The sequence below is a fragment of the Ciconia boyciana genome, chromosome 2, assembly GCF_034638445.1.
Source record: "Ciconia boyciana chromosome 2, ASM3463844v1, whole genome shotgun sequence".
In the NCBI taxonomy this organism is placed as follows: Eukaryota; Metazoa; Chordata; class Aves; order Ciconiiformes; family Ciconiidae; genus Ciconia; species Ciconia boyciana.
Genome location: NC_132935.1, coordinates 17910328 through 17936395, shown reverse-complemented (window position 1 = coordinate 17936395; position 26068 = coordinate 17910328). Strand labels below are relative to the sequence as shown.

The window sequence follows — 26068 nt, the reverse complement described above, 5'->3', positions numbered from 1 at the left end:
GATTTACAGGAATATGAGAGACTTCAGGAATGATAAAATAAGGTGAAGAGACACAGGTCCTAGTGGACAGCAAGATGAATGTGAGCCAGCAGTATGCCCTGGCCAACAGCATCCTGAACGGTATTAATAGAAGCATGGCTGATACACTCATGGAAGGGATTATTCCCACCTCTGTTTAGCACTTGTTAGTTCCATGTCCAGTTTTGAGGCCCACCAAAAGGAAGGGGCCCTTGGAAGAAACTGATAAACTGGAGTGAATTTGGCAGATGGTCCCCAAGATGTTTGGGACTGGAGCACTTGCCCTGTGAGGAGAGGCTGAGGAAGCTGGAGTTGTTCAGCCCAGAGAAGAGAGCTTCAGGGGGGCCTAAAAGGAGCCTTTCAATACATATGAGGTGGGAGGACAAGAGGAAAGAGTGTAAGTAAGTTGAAACAAGAGAAGTTCCAAGCAGATATAAGGAGAAACTTTTACCCTGTGAGGACAGTCAAGCTGTGAACAGATGGCCTGGACATGTTACGCAGTCTCCATCCTTGAACTTTTCAAGATAGAACAGGATAAACCCGTAAGCAACCTTGCTTTATCTCAGTGCCTGGCTTCTTTTGAATAGGAGGTTCCCTTTCAACCTGAATTACCCTGTGATCTTATGATATCTAAGCTACTTCTTAGGGTAACTTAAATTTTGTATGTCATTCATAAATCACCTTTTAACTTCTTCAAAATGATAACAGAAAGAAATTATAACCAACTCTGCATGACACTATTTTTAACAGATCATCAGTCCACTCTATACAGTGCAAAAAACACCTTTTTGACCCAAACTTTTCTGGTAGGTTTCAGCTGTTTCATGGCAGAAAGGAATATATTCACAGCTGTGCAGTGGAATTTGAGGACACTGGCACGATCATTTTGAACACTTCTCTCCACACATGCCATCTTATACTTTCCACGGTTTGTCCTGGCTACCTGTTCAAGCCAATTTTTCTCAACTAGCACAGACTAGATTCCAACCAGGCTATGCATTATACAAGAAGTTTTCTTATCCGGTAAGTCATAACTGTTCAACAGATTCCCTTCAGGTTCAATCTCCTTATTACTGTTGGTCTTCTCACCTAACTTTTCCTCACAATCCCCCACTTTCCACTCTAATCACTTTACTTGGCTGTCTGTCTTTCTCCTACATATTCCTTTCCATTAAGAACTCTCAGCTCACTTTTTTGGGGTTCTTGATAAAAATATTACTTTTTACCCTTCCTTTTTTTCTCTCCTAATCTCAGTTCTCAACCTCCATAACTCAGTTCACATGTAAACTTCTCACCACTCATGGACAAAGCTTTGTAAATTAGCTAAAAATAGGTGACATTCAGGAAATGTCATGGGCCATGTTAATAACCCCCAAACATATGAGCTTTCTAAAAAAAATAACACCGGAATTGAAAATGCATTAAAAAATGCAAATTTTCTGAAAAGGTAAAACTGATACAGGATTCAATAAAAAAAAAATATATATATTGACATCTTAAAACCAAGCAAGTAAATAAATTTTAAAAAAAAATCACTCTTAGGAGTGATTCACTTCACATGGCTATTCTACTGTTGTTCTAGCAATTTTCAAACAGACTTAGAAACAGAGAACATATGACCAACATGGTTCTCAGAAGGCTTTTATCAAGTTTTCTTTCAAATATGAATGGTACTGAAATTTGACATAATGAAGATCTAAAGAAATTACATAAATGAGAATCTCTTTGGTACTAGTTAGTGATTTTACAGATTAACAAATTCCATATAATAACGTTCACTAGTGCGCAAGGTTTATTGCCTCAGCTGCATTTAAGTGAAAACACTTTGTTAAACAGAGGTATACGTTTAATTGATTTCCAGGTGCCGGTGAATGGGAAAAAAAAGTTAAATTCTTTCAGCTTTCTGGTACTGCTACCGATACAGTACACAAATAAAGCAGCCCATATTTTGAAGTATGAAAAGATCCATTGACTGGAACCAAGGTGGAGAAAGTGTAGCTGGAAACTGAAAAGGTAGTTCAGAAAATTCTTTCATTCCTTACTTGGAGTAGAATTCATTAAAACATTAACTTTTCTTTGAATAGATTTGACTCCTTATTTACTAAGGAGTTTGGGGGATACTTTGCAAAAGGTACTTTTACTTCTGAATTAGATAATCTTAGACTTAGTTCTGAAGAGTAAAGCCAAATGTCCTCAACCCTCCCTATACTGTGAATTCGTAAAAACTGTAGTATCTTATTTAACACTAAGAAATAACTTCTGACACAATATAATGCATGGGTCACTTCCATATTTATATTTCAGAACAGAATTTTGGATCTAGTTTTTCTATTGGAAAAAGAATATCTTTCCTATCCTTAGGCAGGTGACTAATCAGCATATTACTCAGTCTTCATGCATATGGTGTGATTAGAGTCTTCACAAACAATAAAGGAGGGATAAACATTTAAAAGAGCAAAACAACTATATTTCGCATGCTTTATGCCTCAACACGTAGCTATCCAGTTCATACAATTAAATTTAAAACTAAATAACTACTCTACCTTTATCCTCAAGGACATGAGGATATGATTTCTATCAAAAGTGCAAGCGTTCTCAAGCAACTAAACAACAAACAAACAAACAACTCTGTCTTTAGGCCAAAGAGAAGAAATAGAGACAGAGAGAAGAGATAATTCTGCATAATAATGTATGCAGTCTAACTATAAAGTACATGGGAAACTCAAGTATGAGGCAAGACACACAAAAAATCCCACATTCAGTTACTTCATTATCTAGTTCTCTACATCTGGCTGTTGTTTTCTTATCAAAATGATCTCTTTCATTGTGTGGGTGTCCCTAACTACAAAAAAACCCTCCAAAATGCAAAATGACCTCCTATAATTAAAAAAAGTTGAAAATGCTGGGTGGGGGAGCAGGAAGGGAAGGAAATAGGAGTAAATCATATAGCAGAAATAATCCTAATACATCTGATGTCACTGACAGTATTCATTTTAACATTTAAAATCTGTTTTCCAAAGTTAGCCACTTCAGGTTTGTTTCTTTCGGTGTCCAGTAAACTTCATAATGGTCAAAGCTATTAAAAAACTAACTGGAATGGCTTATCACTTTCGATTATGGTGAAATAATTTTTGGTGCAGAAAAAATAAGTCACTTAATGAAAGAGCCTGAGCATATTATGGGAGCATTTGAATGTCAACATTTTTCAAAGGGGAAACAAAGTGTTCCAACACTTTATCTCAGTACCACTAAATATTCTGAATGTAAGCAAGTGTTTTATCCCAGATTGTTCCCTCAGTTGTTTTATCATCTTGACATGAACAGATCATCAGTGCAATACATATCACGCTGTTTGGTGGTCATGAAGCATACAGATATACGGGTTAATGTATTAATGTTTTGACGTTATCAAAATGAAGCATTCTAAAGGTCCTATAAACTCTACAGTTTATGATATTATCAGAAGAGTTCCACTGCCAGACAATATTTATTTTAATACGTTTTTTTTTCTTGAATTTTAGTTGGTTTCCTTAGAGGATTCCTTTTTTTAATATATGGTTATTTATATATATATATATATATATATATATATATATATATATATATATATATATATAATTTAAATATATATAAATTAGATACATAATATATAGTTATATATATGAAAATATTTTTTATATATTTATATATGTGGATATGAATAGGATCAAAACCACACTAATTTTTAAATACTTTTTTTTCCTTTCCATAAACCAGGACTGTTTATATTACCTATGGATTTTATAGTCTGAATATCCCATTTTCCTGGGTTTTTATTGTTTGAAGTGTTTTTCATTTCAGTTTATAAAATCCTGAACTTCCAACAAAACTAACCTAAGTAAGGAAATTACTTTCTTTCTAAGTATTATCTAAATTGAAATAAAGAGTAATTCAGTACATTTTTTCTCTTCTACAGAAGAGATGGAATTACTTACAGTCAGTAGTACATAAAACATTGTCATCTGCTCTTTTGTAAACAATGAACAGAAGTGTGCAGAATAGTAAATGAAATAGAAACATATTAAAATGTTTGAATGTACCTAAAACATTAGAGGTTTTTCCTTAGGGTAAGCATGAAATTAAGAAGACACAACTGTTATATCATTAAAAAAATGGGAAGGACTCTTTACTGCATCACTTAACATTTATTTCAGAAGTAAATTATAATGCATCAATTTAAACATTAGCATAGACTACCATGTTTTCATATTTAACATCAGTCCTATTGACTTTTTAAATGAATGGTGATCTTACTTGAAGTAGAAAGCAGTTAATTAAAATTTTAGAAATCAATCTTTCTGGATCCTTATACACTATCAGAACTAACTTAATTAACCATCAACAGTAGTGTTATTAAAACCTGTAACTGGGAGATTTCTAAAAATAAGTACTTTAAAATGGGGAAGGGTCAACAAAATGTGGCAATTTTTCTCCTCCCTGACTTGACTACAGAAAAATCAATGTCATTCTGCGCACTGTCATTGTGTGGGTGTATAGTTGTGAACAAAAGACATCTCGAGAGTGCAAAGGTGAAAAATCATCTGTATAGCTCAGTATAAGATGAAGCGGAGCTAAAAGACCCATGAGTATGAAAACCCGCTAAAAACATTTACTTGTGTGACAATGTATGCAATTTAAGTTCTTTTCATGCCTAGAGGCAAAAAAAAAGAAAATCTGCTGAGAAGCTCTGGTAATTTCCTCATTCTGTGAAGAGATGGTTCCTTTTTTCTCTATCCATTACAAAATCAGGTAGCAAAATCAGGTTTTGACAATAGGAGTACAGGGTCTGAAAAGTCAGAGATTTACAATACTGAGAACTAAGTACCTGTCTAAAAAAAAAAAAAAATCTATCATCTGTCAAATAAATTACCAATAAACCAGCAACTTGCTTACACTGCCCTAAGCAGAAGCAGGCACAGCCCTTATGTAAGTAGCAGACTTCTACAGATGTGGCACAAGTGATGCAGCACCTTAGTTTCTCTCAGGGAATCTCAAGATCCCATGAGCGCACTGGTAGTAAGAAGCTATTTCAGTGAGTAGTCACATTATGTGAGATTCAACCTGAGATTAAGACACCTACATCTGTGCGTCTATAGTTGTACTAGGTATATAAACTATTATAATAAATGGAAATCTAGTCAGTGTAGTCAGTGGAATGTAGTGTTTTAATTTATCTTAAAGTACACACCTTGGACAGGACAAAACAGCTGCCTATATGCTGTTTGTTGTCATTTTAGGTGTTCTTCCCTGTCTTCTAGTTTCTGTGCCAGAATGGCATGATGTACTGTAAATTCCAAGTTGCCAACACCATGCAGATATCTCATTTACTCTAGAGAACCTCTACCCAACCCCTACCATGTGGTCAGCTGAATCACTCTGTAACCTGCACTGACAGGATTAGCTAGGTATGGGGAAGATTCAGTTGCCCATACATAGTTTGGGTTGGTGCAATTTTGATACTTCATAATATACTACTTTGCAACACCTTGGTTTGTCTGTCAGAAGAGCCTCTGCACTTCTGCCACTGCCATAAAAATATCTTGGATACCGCAGGGGATTTCATACATTAGTGCGCATTATATTCATGTACAGCTGAACTGTGCCCCACAGCTCCCCAACTTTAATGGGTATTTAGATACCTATAGGTGTCTAAACCTATAGGTTACAATATAGAGACATCTACATTTTGGTGTCTTGGAGCTGAATCTCACCTAAAACTTCATTATGACTGCTGAGTCTTCTGGTAGTAGTACTGTGCACTGTTCATTGCAACAGCTTTTGAGGTGAGGAATGAGTGCTAAATTCTGTTTAAATTGTTAGATGTTCTGGAAAAAAGTGAAAAAGACAGTTTTCCCCTTCTGGCAACTCTTGCCAGGATGTTCTGAGGCAGCTTAGTACTACTTACTTTTGTTCTTTACCTGATTGCCAATTGCTTCAAATTCTCTCTCAAAGCAAAACCAACAAAAAAATCTAAGAAAAAATCTAACTCTATAAATCATTTCTGAATGAAGATACATTTCTATTTGTATACAAAATGACAGAAATAAAAAGATAAGAACAATGGAAAATCAAGCAGAGAAAGAGAAAACTTCAACGTCAGTTTTCTCCGTATTGCATCACACATTGAAAGTGTTGGTGTTTATCTAACTGCAGCTCTACATAGTTGGCTGTCAAGTATTAAGCAGAGTAACCATTTGCATGCTTTTCAACATGAGCATGACAGCTAAATTTTATCCTATTATTAAAAGCTTATGGATATATTTCATCTCTTCATTTGTATTTTCCTATAAGCAAATTCTTAATGGAAGGCAGATGGAACTGTGCACTCAGTCAACATATTTGATACTATTTTGTTCATAGGAGAAGCATTAGTTTGTACATGGCTTACACAGAGGTAAAGGAAGCGGGAAAGGAAGCAAAAATAGTTAAGAAATAGGTTTCACAAGTGAAATAAATAGCAAGTATAAAGCTACTACTGAAACCTTCCAGAGTTTTAAAGGAGGAGGGAGGGAGAGAGGGAGAGAGAAAGGATGCTGGATCTCAAAAGGTAGCAAAGTTACAGATTCTTAAAGTAACGTTTAACTATCAGAAAATGAAGAATCCTTTTCCAAAAGCTCTTTCAGAGTCCAGGTATGCTTGACATAAAGAATATTGAAGTTTGTGTACACCAGCCTGTAAGACTGCAAGCTGTGAAGCTAACCTAATCCCTTCTGTCCATTTAGATAATAGTATGGATTCATACGTAAGTGATGGAGTGCAAAGAATAGCCAACAGAAAGCAGAAAGCAAAAGGAACTTTTACAGGAACTGCGAAAGGATGGAGTAAAAAAGCACAACTAATTTTAGAAACAGCAAAAGAGGATTACCAGTGCCAAGAAATATTGAAGCAGCAGCTTCAGGAAGATCCAAAGAAGATTTAGTTCTACTTCAGCCAACAGTTTCTAACTCAAAAGGAGTTTTAACAAAGCATTAAGGACAGAAAACATCAAGACAAAGAACCCTCAGTGAATAGAAAGAAATGCTGAAACAAGGGTGATCAGGCAAGCAATAATAAGCATTTCTTGGTTATGACACCACAACCTGGGTAGGGAAACACTTTGATTCTCTTCTAATTGACATATATCAGTTTGATTATCATTTACGAACACCTTTTAAATATTGTATAATTCAATATCTTTGGTGAGTTAAAATGCCTATTAAAATAAAATCATACACATAACCTGAGTGACAATGTACTTATATGAAGCTGAGAGTTTCCCATAGTTTCATGTACCTCAGTAAATTTCATTTGTTCTGTATAAGCCAATTTAAACATTTTCACAAGTGTTTGCAAGACTGAAGCCTTAAACAGAAAATTAGGCAAAATATGATAATTAAAGAAACTAAAAGGATGTTTAGGAAAGATTATGTAATACCCTAGGGTTTCTGTTGTGGTTTTTTTTTTCATATGCAGCTAGATTTTAAGACTTTGCATTGCATCATTTTTAGTCTTCTTTTCAAATGTTTAGGCCACAGTAGCTTTAGATATTACACTGAACCTAGGCCATGTGAGGCTGCCTTGTGAAAAAGAATCTTAAAAAAGCAATTTTCATAAATTTAAGAGAACAGAAGGGGATAAGATTTTTTTCATATCCTGCCTAAAAAGTGGCCATAAAACTTATTTATTTACTTTTCTTTGACTAAAACAACCAACAAGGTTTTTTTCAGATTGTAATTGGTATAAATTGCAGTGTTTTGGTAGCAGGGGGGTGCGAGGGCTGCACGTGTGACCTCTGTGACAGGAGGTAAGGGGCTGCCCCATGCTGGTCACAGCTGGTTCCAGCTGGGTCCGCAACGGACGTACCACAGGACACAAATGAGCCCATCAGCAGAATTTGTGTCATCTCTGTGAAAATGTATTTAAGAAAAGGCAGTAAACACTGAGAGAAAGGAACAAGGCCAGAGCAGGAGTGCTCCATTCCAGAGCTACTAACACCCTCAAAGGGACTGGAGACCATGGATAACCCACATGGCAGCAGGTTGTTCCCCTAAGAGACTGTGGCCCATGGTCAATGCACATCAGAGAAGAGCAAATAAGTAAGAAGGAAGGAACAGCAGAAGAAAAGAGTGAGAAACAAGAAGGAGCAGAAAGAAACTCCTACACCTTGACCTGAACCTCCTGCACTGCTCATCACATCACCAAAGAGACAAACTGTAATCTGTGGTGGTGTAGATAAAGGAAGGGGAAGGAGAGGTGGTTGGAATGAAGTTAAGCCTCTGAAAGGGAAGAGGAAAGGTGTTTTCTCTAATTGTTTAAATATTTGTCTTTGTTTCTCAACACCCAAATCAGTAATTAAATGTTTTAAATTAAGACTATTTTGCCCAGGACAGCAGCTGATGAGAGATTTTCCCCATCTTCATTTCAACCCACGTGTTTTCTCACTCTTATTCTTCCTGTTTTCTGCCCTGTTCTGCTGTGGGGGTAGAGTGAGTGAGTGGCTGTGGGAGTGCTTCGCTGCTACTCAAGGTCAAACTACCACCCAAATACACTAGCACAAAATGTGCAGTTGTGCAAACAAAATCAGCAAGCGAAGGGAGTGATTAGGTAAAAAGAGTACTGAAGTGCCAAACAGTGAAGGAGCAAGAAATATGCAGTGTTCTGAAGTTCAGAACCTCAAGTCTGGCTCCTTCAAAAGATGCAACAACAGAATAAGAAAGTTAAAGTAGATGAAGTGGTAAGAAATTACTAATTCTGATTATAGTGGTACTACGTAGGAAAGATTAAGTTTCAAGGAGGGAAGTCAGAAAGAAGTTACAGTAATATCTATGTTTATTAAGCAGGGGAAAGAGCAGGTTTTTACAACAGTTATTACAGTGTAGTACAGTGATAATACAGGCTCACAATTCCTCACACTCTCCTTTAGCCTACCATCGACCCAGAGAGCACTCCTCCCTATCACCTGACAATGCATTTTTCCATTTTCTACTATCAAGGTTAATTTTTAATGATCATATCTGTTTGAGTATGCACATTTAATGCTTTTGCATGCTGAAATTATTTACTGCCTACATATTTTTTTCAAAGAGTTGTAAAAGATATTTTCTTCATTTTAAGCATGGTGATCTACTGCAACATTTCATAACTTAGTACAGAGTACGCTTTAACATACATTCAGCAATATACCATTAAAAATGAAATGAGCAAACCAAAATAATAGTAAGAAACACATAATATAATCACTACAAATTTAGGTGGTAAAGAGAAATAGAAGATACACAGCATATTCAAATCTCCCACATCTACCAACTCACATGCTTTATATGACTTGCAGAAAACACATTTTGAAACTAAACAAAGTTTATTCTCTTTCATTGACTATTACCTCACACTTCCAGCAGGAATGCAAGTATGTGTGACATCTGAGACATAGTTTGTTCTCCTTTTCTCAGTAGTTCAGAAATGAACATCTCAATAATCCAAATTGCGTCACAGAAACCACCAAAATAGTTATCACATGGTTTCTCAGTTGTGGGGTAGGATCAAATAGAGAAAGTTCCTACTTTATATCTTTTAGCAGTCCTGTAAGCTAGCAATTTCCCAGTAAAGAGTGTGGTTTATCATATTTGGTATGAAGGATACTATGCAAAAAATGAGTCAGTGTTTTTTGTAAACAGTTAAAGCAGCCCTGGAGCTACAGTAGGAAGGCTCCTTTCACCTAAATTCACTCAGAATACACATTCCAGAACTTCTATGAACTCAGGAAGTCTAAATAGAGATATACAATATTTGCTGAAATAGTAATCAAATTTGCTCTGTTCTTTTATAGAATATGTTATCTGAGGCAATCACACAGAGTTATATAAAGTTTACTATTATGAAAGATCAATTACATAAAAAAATTAGTCCTAATCTTTTGTTAGTTGCAATTTTTACATTAGTTGATTAATTTTATCAGATTCTGCAAACATTTATGAAGCAAATCTCTTCCTATGCTAAATTTCCTATAGAGAACTGTAGAAGAAATTCATGAACTGAATCTCATTCAGAATACTGTGATTTTTTTTTCATAAGATAAATGGAAAAGCACAAAAGCACAAAAAGGGTTACTGTTCCCTGAAGATCCATTGATACACTGTAGATATTAAAAATATTATTTACAGTAATGCTTGTGAAAAAGCAGATAGTATTACCATACACTAATGAAGCTCAGTTTTCATTAGCACTTCATCATTATAATGACCTTGTTCCAAATGGTGATATTCCCAAGTTAATGTTTCAGATGGTTTCACTCTTACTTAAAATAATGCTTGCTAATAAAAACAGTGGATAAGAATCTTACAGGTTAATTAAACCCTTAATAGCACAAGGCATTCAGAAATAGGTAGTAAGAGATAATAGTGATTAAATGCTACATTAGTAAATAGAAACTTACTCACTGTTTTACAAACATGACTTATACAACCATAGAGGCAAATAGCATATTTTAATGATAAAAATATTGTTTCTATATCTGTTACACAATATCTTTCAGAATATTAGGACCATTTTAAAAGCTAAGTACTTGCACAGGGTAAAGTGAAGTAGATATCTGCTGTAATTTTTTATAACTGTATTTAGATACACTAGATACACTACCCATACTCTAACATACTGTAATTTGATATAACAGGTTGCACAGCTGAATTTATCATTTATGAAAAATTTATAAGGATTTTTTAAAATGGCCCTTCCCATTTCCTCTACAACTTCAGGCACTTTTTTTTTCTTAACAAAAACAACCACAACAAAAAATGTATTTTTTTAAATGTACCTTGGTAGTGAGCACTAAATCCACGGTATCGGTGATTGCTGTCTGTTACAAAATGTAGTCTGAGCCAGTTTTTGTTGCTGATAACTGGAGGAGGTATATTCATTCCAGAGAGCCTGAATTAAAACAAACAAATAAAAATTATTATTAAAGATTAAAAAATCATCAGAGCTAAGATCAGTAGATTTTCATAAAGCTTTGATAAAGGTCTTGTATGGAAAATTTCTTTTTTTCAAACACACATTCATTGACATGCCCTCTGTGGGATTTTATTTATCAATGAACAGTATGTTATCAATCAATCACAAGCATGAACAGACAAGATTGTCCACCCTGCATGACCAACGGATAGGATACAAATCAGCGCTAATCCAGAAACCACACAGTAACATTATTGGTCAGGCACAGCACTATCATGATGCAAGTACATGATACTCAGGCTAGAAAGAGTTTGTGTCCATCCAGGTCAGTCAACAGGTTAGGCAGAACACTGCTCTGGGCACCAGGAAAAGGAGTGTACCCTGTGACTTTCATGTTCAAGATATGGAACAAGAGACCTTAGGTTATGCAGGCCACCACCTAAAACTATAAAATGGACACCTACTTTTCAAGAGTAAGTATATTTCTAAATTCAGGGTACAAAGAAGTAAGAAATACTCCATCACTTCAGTGAATCTAAAAATCAGTTATCAAAAGTACAAGAAGAGTAGGGAATTGTGGTGGACTGATACCAGCTAGCAGCTAAGCACCACACAGCTGCTCACTCACTCCTCTCCCTGCCCCTGACAGCAGGACAAGGGAGAGAACAGGAAGAGCAAAACCAAGAAAACTCCTGGGTCAACATAAAGACTCTTCACAAGTCAGTTTAATAAATGAAGAGGGGAGAAAAAAGCACGAAAACCCCACGTGATACAAAGGCAATAATTCACCACATCCCACAAGTAGATCAATCAAGCCAGCCTCCAAGCAATGGCTACCTGCCCCCCAGCCCCTCTCCTCATTTTTTATTGCTGACCATGAAGATATATGGTATGGAATATTCTTTTGGTCAATTTGGGTCAGCTGTTTAGGTTTTGTCCCTTCCCAGCACCTCGTCTATCCTTGGCCTACTCACTGTGGGGACAGAGTCGGGGAAAAAAGAAAGCCTTGATGTTGTGCAAGTACTGCTCAGCAATAGTCATAGATGAGATGTTATAGTTAGAAATAAGGTGAATAAGCTTTAGAAAAAGAAAAAAGGGAAGGGAAGGGAAGGGAAGGGAAGGGAAGGGAAGGGAAGGGAAGGGAAGGGAAGGGAAGGGAAGGGAAGGGAAGGGAAGGGAAGGGAAGGGAAGGGAAGGGAAGGGAAGGGAAGGGAAGGGAAGGGAAGGGAAGGGAAGGGAAGGGAAGGGAAGGAAAGGAAAGGAAAGGAAAGGAAAGGAAAGGAAAGGAAAGGAAAGGAAAGGAAAGGAAAGGAAAGGAAAGGAAAGGAAAGGAAAGGAAAGGAAAGGAAAGGAAAGGAAATTCTGTAATGAAACAGGTCATAAAGCTATTCAGGCAATCCACAAGTGAGTGAATGAGTGGGTTCTGTGTTAGAAATTCCTTGCTTTTACAAAGGACTTTTCATCTAACCTTTGAAGTGGCTTTGCAAAATGCAATAATTTAATTATCAATATTGTTATCTCCATTTTACAGACTCATGCACAGAGAGGGAAAGCAACTTTTGAGGGCTGAGGAGGTACGGTTGGGGAGGGAGGTGGCTAAAAGCCAATAAAACAAACTGGCAAGTATCAATAAATAGTTTATACGGAACAATCTTGTCTTGTATAAAACTAATACTAGAGCTTTCATTCATTCTTTCTCTTAGTAGTATGTTTTATTAAAAATTATACATTGAATAAAATGTGTGATGATAGCTTTGAAAACCACAACCAAGAAAACTCATGTTCTCTCTTCTGTGGATTTAAAAAATTTCAATTAAAAATTTAGCTAGAGATTTTTGTTTTGACTTGGAGACTATATTCCTAACCTTGAGTTATGATCCTCCTTTTACAATGACCAGAAGTCCAATTTTCTATGGTTTTATCCCTTCAAAATTGTTCTGTGGGTGAGTAGTACAAGGGCATTTGCAGATGGTGTTGATGAGCTTATTCTAAAACCAATTCATTCATGCCTTCAAAGACAAAACTGAGGACATCTTATTCAGACTTTTTAAACTCTTATGCAGGACTGACCAAAATATCAGTCTTAGGGTAGTATTTCTGTTGTGCTCGACAATCGTTCTCAAAACACTATGGCAAACAGAGTAGCTTTTTCTGCCTGTCTTTTAGATTACAGATCAGATGGAAGCCTAAAGCTTAAAAACTCAACATGGGAAATATTAATTAATGCTAAATGTCAGGGGTTCTGTTGCCTACCTAAAGGCTTGGAAGGCAGATTTTTCCTGTTCATCCTGTACTCAACACTCATTTTTCTCATTATTTCATTAGTGTGTACACGGTTCCTAGATCAGGAAGTAGTTCCAATTTCCCTACATTATTATAGTCTTGCCTCAAAATTGTGCCAGTGGTGGATGGGCAAGTGGCCTTCATAACACTGAAAAAAATTGCTTCCATTCTCAGGGTAAACCAGATTTCTTTTGGGGGTCAGCTCTAAGGAATGTGCCTAGCTCCACCGTTAATCACTTCCAGATTTTCAGTTGGTTTAGTGTTGTTAGAGACAATGATCAAGGCACATTTAGAGTCAACTGTATTCATAATAAAGCAAGTAATTCAGAAATCATCTTTTAAGTGAAAAAAATACTCCTTAAATAAATTACTAAGAAGCTTGTGTAGTTATTATTTTGTGAGGAAGACTTTTGAAAGAATAACAGTTTATTGGTAGCATTCTTTCCATCTTTTCCCAACCATGCTATCTGAAAACAGAGTATGTTTAAGACCACTTTCCAAATTTCTGAAGCTAGTACCTTCTTTCCCTCAGGCACTAATATAAATGACAAAATGCTTGACTGGCACCAAAGGCTATTAAAGCTCCTTCAAATACTTGCTTTAGAATGTTTTTATACTATGGAAACACACTAGCTGATCTTACTCATTTCAGTTGGAGAACATATAAAAGCTAACTTTTTTCAGCTTAAGAAATTTACTCAAAATCCTAGATCCAAGAATTTGGATAGTGATGTTAAAAAAAAAAAAAATAGTTCTATGAGATTGTAAAAGGATGTGGTGAATGGATAAGAAAGTTCCTGTATTAATATTAGTTAGTATTGTATTAGTTAGTATTAGTATTAGTTCTTGTATCAGTACCTCTTTTTTGGTGTCTCCCCCACAGCTCTGCCTCACAGAATTGACAGTCATTTCTGCATGAGTCTGTAAATACACCACTCCAAGGAACAATGGATTCATACTAGTTGGTATATAAAATCTAAGTATTCCATGTAGTTCCCTGACAGGCTCAAGCCAGTAATACTATCCCTAATATAAAGTATGTAAAACATAATCAGAAACACTACTAATGATGTCTCTTGATTTTTTTTCTTTTTTTTTTAATATCTATTTTCAATTGAGAAGTTACAGCACTTATCCAGGCAAGTGAACATATCAGTTTAATCCTTGTTTCAGACAAAGGTGTAGAATCCGAAAATGTCACTTAAGTTCATCATCCTTGACACAAGATGACATGTGTAGAGAGAGGCAGTTTCGATACAAATGTGTATATTCATTTATGTGCACTTTGTACCCTTCACATTACTAATGTGCCATTCTGCAAAAGGATCAAAGTATTCACCAAGCCAGAAGGAAAACTAAGTGTTCTAGCCTCCAAAGGTTAAAGTGTAGGCAGAAGACATGAAAAGAAAACCTCAGCTCTCCAACTCTCTTCCAAGATTATTTATGCTTTTTTGACACCCAAATTCCCCCATGAATCTGGATTTTAGTGGTGTACACAGCCTCTGGAAGAGAGAGATTCCAGTTCTGAAGATCCATGCTAATCATTTGACTAAGCAGAGCATCTTTCTTGGTTTGTGTTAATAGGGGAAAGACTCATTTTTATATCAATTAATTGTTCTCATTTATTTATCATTTTATCACCAAATAATTCTAATATCAAATTAGTATTTGTGATATGCAGTTGTGACAGTCAGTAAGATCTATAGAAATTTTTATTCCAGTTAAACCTTTAATTAAAGCCAAAGAAGCAGCCTGCTTGTATAGCTTAGTGGCCAGTCAGCTGCTTAGCTGTTTTGCCAGCTGGTTAGCCTGGTGCTACTTTGCTGCATGGCTGCCAGGCTAGCAATGGGCCCCCTAACTGCCTGGTTATTCAGCTGTTGGGTTCGATGGGCCTTTTAGCCCTCTTTTTCTGATTTGCCGCCCAGTCAGTACCAAGATGTTTTCTTCCACATCTCTGGAAATTTCATAAAGTTATATACAATACTGATATCCAGAATTTCATTTTTAAAAAGCCCCCAAAACAGAGTAATTTCCTTTTCTGGTTAGCTTTACTATACGGTGCATTGTTCTAGCTAGCTATTAAATTGCATTTGCACATTGCTCTGTACTGATTAAAGTGAAAACTGCAGTATAACATGTATTCAGCATAAGAGGCAGAAGCCTAAACCACTTGATTAGAAGAGAATAAATCTTTCTGCATTGTCACTGTGAATTTCAGCATGAAACACACTTTTTAACAGCCATAAAGTGACTTAAGGTGTTACAAATATCTTGTTACAAATGTAAGACATATACTTTAGATTTATGCTGGGGTTTTGGAAGGTAGAGGTTTAATTAGGTGTCCTTTTTGGTACAGCTATTTCCCTGTATAATACTATTACCTAATGATGCAAGACAAAATACCTCTTTTATTTAAATTCTCACCCTGTAACTAATTGTTAAGCAATATAGAGGCAACAACATTTCACTGCTTATATATTTGAGAATAAACCTATTACTGGAAGAGGTCTTACTGAACAACTGAAACAAAAAATAAGGCTGTAAAACACATTTCCTAACACCTATTTTGACTAGTATATATTCTTGTATATAAACTTGTCGTTTATTGTCGAAGGCATGAGAAAATTTCACCCTAGCCATTTAAATATGCTCATGGTAAAAGACCAAATTTATTTTTAAAATAGCTAATATCCAGTTAAGTTTACCTATCAAATCAATTATTCATTAACACATCTATCCTTGACAGCTATGGCTTATACTTAAGATGATGCTAACTAAGCACGTGCTGATATCAGCTGAGTTTTAACTAAATTCACAGTTCCTAAAATCTGATCTTTATAGTTCATGATTTCTATGGGATTGTTCCCAGAAAGTAGATTTGCAAGCTGACAGAATTTATAATGGCAACTGGCAAAAAAAGGATTGCTTTTTCTGCTCATATAACTGCCCCTTTTCTCATGTCAATTTATCTTCTCAGCAAATTATAAAGCTGTTCACCATTACCATAATGCATTGGCAGTCCAACCTACTTCTGTGCCAGCTACTATTCCAAGCATAGCTACACTGCATCATCTACAATATTTTCCTAAAATTCAAAGAAAAACACCATATCTACCATAAAGGACACCATAAAGGACATGCAGCTGTCTCATCTTTTTTTGTAGTTCAAAAGATGTAGCTCCCCCCCCAAACCGCACAGAATCTTGCACAGCAAATTTAAGTCAACAGACACTAGTTCCCTTCTGCAGTTGTCGTTCATAAACTCTTAGAAATGTTCATGGAGAATCTTTGGATCATTGGTTGTGAACCAGAAATGTAAAGTATCTCACCACTATGTGTAGTCAACAACATTTACATTAGATAGTCTGTTATTTAATGTAAAAGGTATTTGGAAAAAAAAAAAAGTGCTTACTGAAGTAATGCACCTTTGCTGCTAATCAAGGGATTAGTAAAAGTGTAAGGATATGCATGTAGATGTGTCAGTGAAGTTCCCATCTTTGCATCTTATTTGGTTTGAGGCTGTCGGTAAATCACAGTTTACAGAAGAAATAAGGCACTAACATTTTTGAGAATCAAAATTGTATTCTTCTTGCACTTTATTACAACATCATGCCTCCATCACCTTCCTTTCTGCATTATTTAGGAGGTAATTTTCAAAAATTGCTCTGCTTTAGGCTAATGCTGATCCCGTGAAGTCAATTAGTATTTTATTCTCCCTCAAAAATCTAACACATAATTCCCACCTTATGTTGCAAAGTGGAATTCAGGGTTGGTTGGTTTGGGCTTTTTAATAGCATAGTGCACATCCTCAATTTCCTCCAGAGACATACTGACATATCATAAAATATTATACACTTACTTTAACATTTGAAATGCAAACTGCCAGCTAGCTATAATCGACAAGTAGTTTAAAAATCCCTGTCTTGTTCATGTACCAAACTAACCTGAATTACTAAAAATCTTCTAGAACTATAGTTCTTACAAACAGAAATTAAACCAGAAAGAACTGCCTTTTTCTTTAAAGCCAGGTGACAAATAAATGAGGATTAGTAGAAGACACAAATGATAAAACAAAAATGCTTGATTTTGTACACATTTCACAGATATAGCATACCTCATTCTTACAGAAATGATGGCCAAACTATTTAACAAATACTCTCGTTCACACTGCTGTTTTCTTTTTCATACATTGCTTATCTGCAATGATTGTCTTTGTCATCTTGTTAAGAAGTGGCTCAGAAGCTTATTCTGGATTAGTCAGACAAAATACAGTGTATAATATACAAACATAAGAAATAATTTAGACATGACACAGGTACGAAGAGAGACAAAAAGTGCCCAGATTGCAAAAGTTCAGTCAAAGCTCAAAATCAGATCAGTGAACAAATGTGTAAAAACTTCAAGGAAAGATATAGACACTACAAAATATGCATATAAGGGGTAGGAGATTAAAAAGAGTCAAGAAATCAGTGACACCGAATCAGGTATTCTTTTAGTGAAATTGATTTATTTGCAAAACATGTACATTTTAATTCTGAAGAAAGATTGTCAAGTAACAAGCATGCAAGCCCTGCTAATACAAGCCTTAGTTTAGGCATTAAACATGTCCAAAAATCACAGAATCACAGAATCGTATAGGTTGGAAAAGACCTTTAAGATCATCCAGTCCAACCGTAAACCTAACACTACCAAGACCACCACTATACCATGTCCATGAACACCTCATCCAAACGTCTTTTAAATACTTCCAGGGATGACGACTCAACCACTTCCCTGGGCAGCCTGTTCCAATGCTTGAAAACCCTCTCAGTGAAGTAAAATTTCCTAATATCCAGTCTAAACCGCCCCTGGCGCAACTTGAGGCCATTTCCTCTCATCCTATCACTTGTTACCTGGGAGAAGAGACCGACCCCCACCTCTCTACAACCTCCTATCAGGTAGTCGTAGAGAGCAATAAGGTCTCCCTTCAGCCTCCTTTTCTCCAGGCTAAACAACCCCAGTTCCCTCAGCTGCTCCTTGTAAGACTTGTGCTCTAGACCCTTTACCAGCTTCGGTGCCCTTCTCTGGACACGCTCCAGCACCTCAATGTCTCTCTTGTAGTGGGAGGCCCAAAACTGAACACAGTGTTCGAGGTGCGGCCTCACCAGTGCCGAGTACAGGGGCACGATCACTTCCCTAGTCCTGCTGGCCACGCTATTTTTGATACAAGCCAGGATGCCATTGGCTTTCTTGGCCACCTGGGCACACTGCTGGCTCATATTCAGCTGGCTGTCAACCAACACCCCCAGGTCCTTTTCTGCTGGGCAGCTTTCCAGCCACTCTTCCCCAAGCCTGTAGCGTTGCATGGGGTTGCTGTGGCCCAAGTGCAGGACCTTGCACTTGGCCTTGTTGAACCTCATACAATTGACCTCAGCCCATCGATCCAGCCTGCCCAGGTCCCTCTGCAGAGCCTTCCTCCCCTCAAGCAGATCAACACTCACGCACAACTTGGTGTCATCTGCAAACTTACAGAGGGTGCACTCGATCCCTTCATCCAGATCATTGATAAAGATATTAAACAGAACTGGCCCCAGCACAGAGCCCTGGGGAACACCGCTTGTGACTGGCCACCAACTGGAGTAAACTCCATTCACCACCACTCTTTGGGCCCGGCCATCCAGCCAGTTCTTTACCCAGCGACGAGTACACCCGTCCAAGCCATGAGCAGCCAGTTTCTCCAGGAGAATGCTGTGGGAAACCGTGTCAAAGGCTTTACTCAAGTCTAGATAGACAACATCCACAGCCTTTCCCTCATCCACTAGGTGGGTCACCTTGTCATAGAAGGAGATCAGGTTGGTCAAGCAGGACCTGCCTTTCCTAAACCCATGCTGGCTGGGCTTGATCCCTTGGTTATCCTCTACATGCCATGTGATAGCACTCAGGATGATCTGCTCCATCAGCTTCCCTGGTATCGAGGTCACGCTGACAGGCCTGTAGTTCCCCAGGTCCTCCTTCCGGCCCTTCTTGAAGATGGGTGTCACATTTGCTAATCTCCAGTCAGCAGGGACCTCCCCAGTTAGCCAGGACTGCTGGTAAATGATGGAAAGGGGCTTGGTGAGCACATCTGCCAGTTCCTTCAGTACTCTCGGGTGGATCTCATCAGGCCCCATAGACTTGTGAGTATCTAAGTGGTGCAGCAGGTCACTAACCATTTCCCCCTGGATTATGGGGGCTCCATTCTGGTCCCCGTCCCTATCTTCCAACTCCGGGGGCTGGGTACCCAGAGAACAATTGGCCCTGCTATTAAAGACTGAGGCAAAGAAGGCATTAAGTACCTCAGCCTTTTCCTCATCCTTGGGCACTGTGTTCCCTCCCCCATCTACTAGGGGCTGGAGATTCTCCTTAGCTCTCCTTTTGCTGCTAATGTATTTGAAGAAGTATTTTTTGTTGTCTTTTACAGCAGCAGCCAGACTGAGCTCTAGCTCAGCTTTGGCCCTTCTAATTTTCTCCCTGCACAGCCTCGCTACACCTTTGTAGTCCTCCTGAGTTGCCTGCCCCTTCTTCCAGAGGTCATAGACTCTCCTCTTTTTCCTGAGTTCTAGCCAGAGCTCTCTAGTCAGCCAGGCCGGTCTTCTTCCCCGCCAGCTCGTCTTTTGGCACCTGGGGACAGCCTGGTCTTGTGCCTTTAGGACTCCCTCCTTAAAGAATGTCCAGCCTTCCTGGACTCCTTTGCCCATTAGGGCTGCCTCCCAGGGGACTCTGTCGACCAGTCTCCTAAACAGGCTGAAGTCTGCCCTCCGGAAGTCTAAGGTGGCAGTTTTGCTGACCCCCCTCGCCGCTTCTCCACGTATCAAAAACTCTATCATTTTGTGATCACTCTGCCCAAGATGGCCTCCAACCATCACATGGCTCACAAGTCCTTCTCTGTTCGTGAACAAGAGGTCCAGCGGGGCACCTTCCCTAGTTGGCTCCCTCACCAGCTGTGTCAGGAAGTTATCTGCCACACACTTCAGGAACCTCCTAGGCTGTTTCCTCTCTGCTCTATTGTATTTCCAGCAGACACCCAGTAGGTTGAAGTCCCCCACAAGAACAAGGGCTAGCGATTGTGAGGCTTCTCCCAGCTGCTTATAGAATAGGTCGTCAGTCTCCTCATCCTGGTTGGGTGGTCTGTAACAGACTCCCACCACAATATCTGCCTTATTGGCCTTCCCCCTGATTCTTACCTATAGACACTCCACCCTATCATCACCATCATCAAGGTCTAAACTATCCAGACACTCCCTAACATACAGGGCTACCCCACCACCTCTCCTGCCTCGCCTATCCCTCCTGAAGAGTTTATAGCCATCCATTGCCGCACTCCAGTTGTGCGAGTCATCCCACCATGTTTCCGTGATGGCAACCATATCATAGTTTTCCTGATGTACAATGGCTTCCAACTCCTCCTGCTTGTTGCCCATGCTGCGTGCATTGGTGTAGAGGCACTTCAGCTGGGCTATCGTCCGTGTCTCCTTCATAGAAGAATACCCCTTGTGTGCTTTGAGGTGTTTCACTGGCATTTCCTCTTGGCTCCTATTGCTTCAGTATCCCCTAGCTCAACTCTGTTCGACTTCAGCTGTGCCCCAGTGTACCCTGCACATCTCAGAGACACAGGCTGAGTGCCCTCACTGGCACCTGCTCCCTCTAACCGTGGCACGTCGTCCCTCGGCTTCCCTCAGGCAAGCCTGATATTATCCCCCTCCCCCTTCGAGTCTAGTTTAAAGCTCTGTCGATGAGCCCTGCAAGTTCCTGAGCAAAGATTCTCTTTCCCCTTTGAGAAAGATAAATCCCACCAGATGCCAGCAAACCTGGTGCTGCGTAGGCCATCCCGTTGTCAAAAAAAACAAATCCGTGGCGATGACACCAGCCACAGAGCCATGAGTTGATAGATTGGGTGCCTCTGTTCCTTCTAGTGTCACTGCCCACAACTGGAAGGAGAGAGGAGAAAATAACCTGTGCTCCAGAGTCCCTTACTAGCTGTCCCAAGGCCCTGAAGTCTCTTTTGATTGCCCTAGGACTTCGTGTTGCAGCTTCATCGCCCCCCACATGGAAGAGCAGTAGGGGGTAATAGTCTGAGGGCCGTACCAGGCTAGGGAGTATCCTCGTGATATCCTTCACCTGGGCCCCAGGGAGGCAGCAGACTTCCCTAAGAGGAGGGTCCATCCGGTATATTGGACCCTCGGTTTCCCTCAGAAGGGAGTCATCCACAACTATAACCCGTCTTCTCTTCCTTGTGGAGGTGGTGTTAATACAAGAGGTATGATCTTCTGACCTGAGCGACACTTCTGGTGTAGATAGACTGTCATCCCCATCCTCCTCCATTGACTGGCCTTCCAACCTCCAGGGCCTCATACCTGTTGTGCAGAGGTACCTGGGGAGGCGAGGTGGGCAAGGAGGGTGTTCATCTGCTGCCACGAGCGTGGACTTGCTTCCATTCACCCTCCTCCTTTGAGCTGCTGCCTTCAGCCCGGTGGGGGGGCATACAGGATCCCCTTGATCGTGGGTTCTTACTGGTGGCTGCTGCTGCTCCTGTTCCTGTCTCAGGGGGAGCAGAGCATGGCAACACCAGTCTATCTCTTTCTCAGCCAAATATTCCAAACAGAAAAGGTATTTTTGTCAGAAAAATATACAGCCGTTTTTCACACAAAACTTTTTCATGAAGCATATAGTTCCTACATTTCCTCGCAAGCCAGGAGATTCACAGAAATGGAATTGATCAAAAAAGGAATTTGAGGTCAACACCCCATCTATAAGCACCTGAAACCCATTCTAATACTACAAAGCCTTAGGCTAACACTGACTTACATCTTAGCATGACTAGATGCATACACAGATCTCATTGCTCATACATACGCACTACAAAAACCTTAAGTGCTTGTTTTGGTGCTAACTGCAGCTGTGTGGAATCTTTCTCATTGGTATTATTTGTTTGTTAAAATGAAACTGCTATATAAAAAGGTTTGATTAAAAAAAGGGCAAAGTATCACATATTTTGATAAGGCCTATTGTGCATTATCCATGTACATGTACATGCTAGTGGGGCTTAATACTTACATAGCATAATACAAACACTACAAAGACAGTAGCCTCCTGCCCCCTTTTGAAAGGGGAAGAAAGACCTACCCAGTAGAACAGTGACTGACCAGTGACTTATCTGGTTTGGTTAAATTTTGGTTAAATTAGGGAGCAGGTGTATTAAACACAAATGTGAAATATCAACCACTTACAGTTTATTGTGTTTCCTATACTTGTATACAACATATACTCATTAGCAAAGATTTCTAGCATCCTTTCCTTTGTTCTCCATGATTGTCTTGATCCCATAAAACAACAACTCCTGTAACAAGCTTCATAATGAACACCTGTTGTAAAAAGATCCACCCCACAATGTACATGTAAAGACACTCATTTGTGGATACAACACTAAAACTCAGGTCTCTGATTTAATAAATCCAGATCTGTTTAGAAAGAACCAGATTCACACTAAAGAAGCAAAGCTGAAACTAGCTGAATATTTACCACATTGCTTGATCTGAAAAAAACTGAAGGATTTAATGATTAAGTTAACATATCCCTCTTGTTCCATCAACCCAGTTAGTAAGACGTTTACATTGGGGTGGAGACACTAACCTAAGTATTAACCTTTTGGTCAAGCACTAAACAAGTAAGTTTTTGTATGACTAGGCCTATCAATATCCTTTATGTTTCCAATTCCGGTGATGAGATTAATGGGTCTTAATGGCAGTCACTTTAAATGTGAATGTCTACTGCATGACAACTTCGAGTATTGTCCTTTTTTTTTCCTCACTTTTGTTTTTCCTGGAAATGTTCTATCCAAATTATATTAAATCATTTCAGAGCAAGGACACTGTGACATATATTGTCAAACAGCCAAAAAAACCCCCTTCTATCTCTTACAAAATCAATTGCTGTCTAAACTGAAAACACAAGATTTGAATTTTGTTGAAGATATCAAATAAACGTTACATGCTAATAGATATTTTCAGTTATCTTTGGATAACAAGATAGGTCAACAAGATGGATAATTGTCTGTAAATTATTCTTTTGTGAAAGTATTTCCAATATAAATATTCAAGTAACATGAAAGTATGTATTTTCAGAGCTGTGGATTTCCTAGAATTTTAATTGCAGCTTACATTTATGCAGCATTAACATATATAATATTGGTATATCTGTATTACAGAAAAAGACTTAATGAGACGTCTCTGTGACAGAAGCTATAGAACTTTTATGTAAATGGAATTTTTCATTTAATTGTATGTATAAAACTCAAGCTGTAGGTGAGTATCAGGGCTGCTCTTGTGTGTGCATCCAGTACACTTGAGACATTAATTCCGTGGATGATTCAGGAACTGACCATCTAGTGAGATAACAGACTAGCTTGAGAAAATAGACTAATTTGAAAGGTAATTACAATATCAAAATATACAAAGTTTCCCAGCTGAGTCTTCAAATGATGAAAACAAGAAATAACACAGTAAGAGAAAGATTAGCTTGGAAATACAGCAAGCATATAAAAAAAGAAAACAAAAGAGGAAGGGAATTGAGTTAATCTTCTGCATTGCCATGTTCTATGTCCAGTCATAAGGAACAACAGAACACCTCTTTCAGAAGAGAAAGTAAATGGTACTAATTCAGTCTTGAAGGAGGAAAGAAGACAAAGACTTCTCTCCCTAAAGCCAGCTCTTTCTCGAAGTTAAAAATGCAGCAGAAAAGTAAAGGAAAAGTGTCGAAAAGAAAAGTGCCTAAAATATAACATTCTATTAGCAGTCTCAGGGTAATATATCACCCAAGTTTTAAGTGGTTACAAAGGCACAAGTCAGTGAAAGACCTAGTTCCTAAGGTCAGTTCCTGTAAAATTGTCTGTACCAGGACTAAATATTTTATTTAACTGAGAATCAGGACATTGACAAGTTTGAAGCTAGATATAGTCTTGATTGTTTTTTCCATATCTCAGAACCGTAGCCAAATGACTGACAAAAAGCTATTTTTTATTTTTAGAACAGTAAATTACCACTCTTCAAATTTAACCCAATGAGCTATTTAGAACTAAACTAAGGTTTTAAGCAGAAACTCCACTGTAATCACTTATTTCTGATTTATAAAACAAACAAATTAAAACTTAAATAAGCCAATGTTTGGGAAGAAGGGAAAAAAAAAGTTCTACATTATGACACCTTGAAAAAAATACTTGTTCTGTAAAGTATTTTAACAATCTATTGATTACTTTTAGAGTTATTCAGCTAAAGGGATAAAAATAATTCACCCTATGACTCTTTTTATCAAGTTCATTATGATGACTGGAGACTGAAAAAAAAGTCTTTGTTTTAAAAATGTTAGTGTTGAAATATATGAAAGCCCTGTCATGCCCTTGCAATGTTGGGAAAAGTTCAATTTTGAAGTAAAGTTACTGTCATATAAAGCAAGTCTATGAGGAACCACTGTATGATCATTAAGGACTGAATAAAGGTCTGACTAACAATTAATGAAAGTTTGTAGTACTGTGGACATGAAATGTTGGAAAGTGCCAAGATTAAGAAATACTTTTTAACCTCAGAAGTAGATTGCAGCTTGTAAAGCCAGATGTTCATATGTCAAAGATTTTCCAATTAATCTGTTGACTTGGCAGAATAATGAAGTATAATGAAAGGTAAAAGGAGACTTCCAAACACACATACTCTGAAATGTTAGTCTATAATACAAGCACTGTGTTGTTTGTGACACAAGTAATAAACATAACATTGATGGACAGTGTTGCTGTCCCGATTGCCTGAAGGACTAGTATCATAAGGTGCTGATTTTCATATAGATGTCAGGGACTTGGAAGGAGTCATTATTCGTAAATGTGATGCAAATACCTCATATACAAAGTGACCTCGTGCTTACAACTCAATTTTCCTGAGCAGATCATAGAATCAATATAAATACATATTAACTTCATTTGGGCTGCACATGGTGGTTAACATATGGGTCTTTCTACCACACAAGCAGTGGCAAGTTGCATAGCTCCTTAAATACATATTAACTTCATTTGGGCTGCACATGGTGGTTAACATATGGGTCTTTCTACCACACAAGCAGTGGCAAGTTGCATAGCTCCTTAGTGTAATTGATGAGACCAAGCCATGGTCAGGGCAGTCAGCAAGGAGCAGAGGCAGACAGGTTTGAATGCACCACTGAGAAGATACAGCCCCAGCTTGAGCAGGCTGTGCAGGTGAGGCCTCCCCCAAAGTGACTCATCCTGGTGGACCAGAAGCTATGATAAGGTGGACACCAAAAGCTGCCACAGGATTTTTTTTCCTGCACGTGCTAAAGCAAACCTGTGGGACGCTGTCTCTTTCAAGAACCTCAAATCTCTGAGGACCTTGGCTGGAGAGCTGAGGACCCTGGGCAGGTATAAGGATGAATGTGATTATCTGAGTGTCTTCCCTGGCATTCTGCACATTTCTTCCTTCTACTTTCACAGCTACTCTAAATAAAACTGAATTGAATATGACTTGTATCTGACCAATTACTTCTTTGGGTAACAGTCAAACTGAATAACTGGGACCATTATCAGTGAGAGGTTTACATAGTTTACCTCTCTTAAAATGTTGCCAACATCTTACTATTTCATAGCTGGTTATTTTCCCCACTTCCTTTTTTTTTTTAATTCTATATAGCAAATTATTATACTTACAAGTCTAGTGCCCGAATTGGGGAAGGAAGCTTGTTCCTCAGTCTTTCTGGTAAGTGTTAATAAATGAACCAAACAAAAACACAT

General features: G+C 38.2%; 1 protein-coding gene across 3 annotated transcripts in view; it reads right to left on the bottom strand.

Moving 5' to 3' along the window:
- Nucleotides 1-26068, bottom strand: part of CSMD3 (CUB and Sushi multiple domains 3) — a 782968-nt gene that overhangs the window by 516257 nt on the left and 240643 nt on the right. For all 3 annotated transcript variants that reach the window (XM_072852006.1, XM_072852007.1, XM_072852008.1), the window contains exon 6: nucleotides 10847-10959. In XM_072852006.1, coding sequence (XP_072708107.1) covers nucleotides 10847-10959 — 113 coding nt within the window. The remainder of the gene's footprint in view (nucleotides 1-10846; nucleotides 10960-26068) is intronic.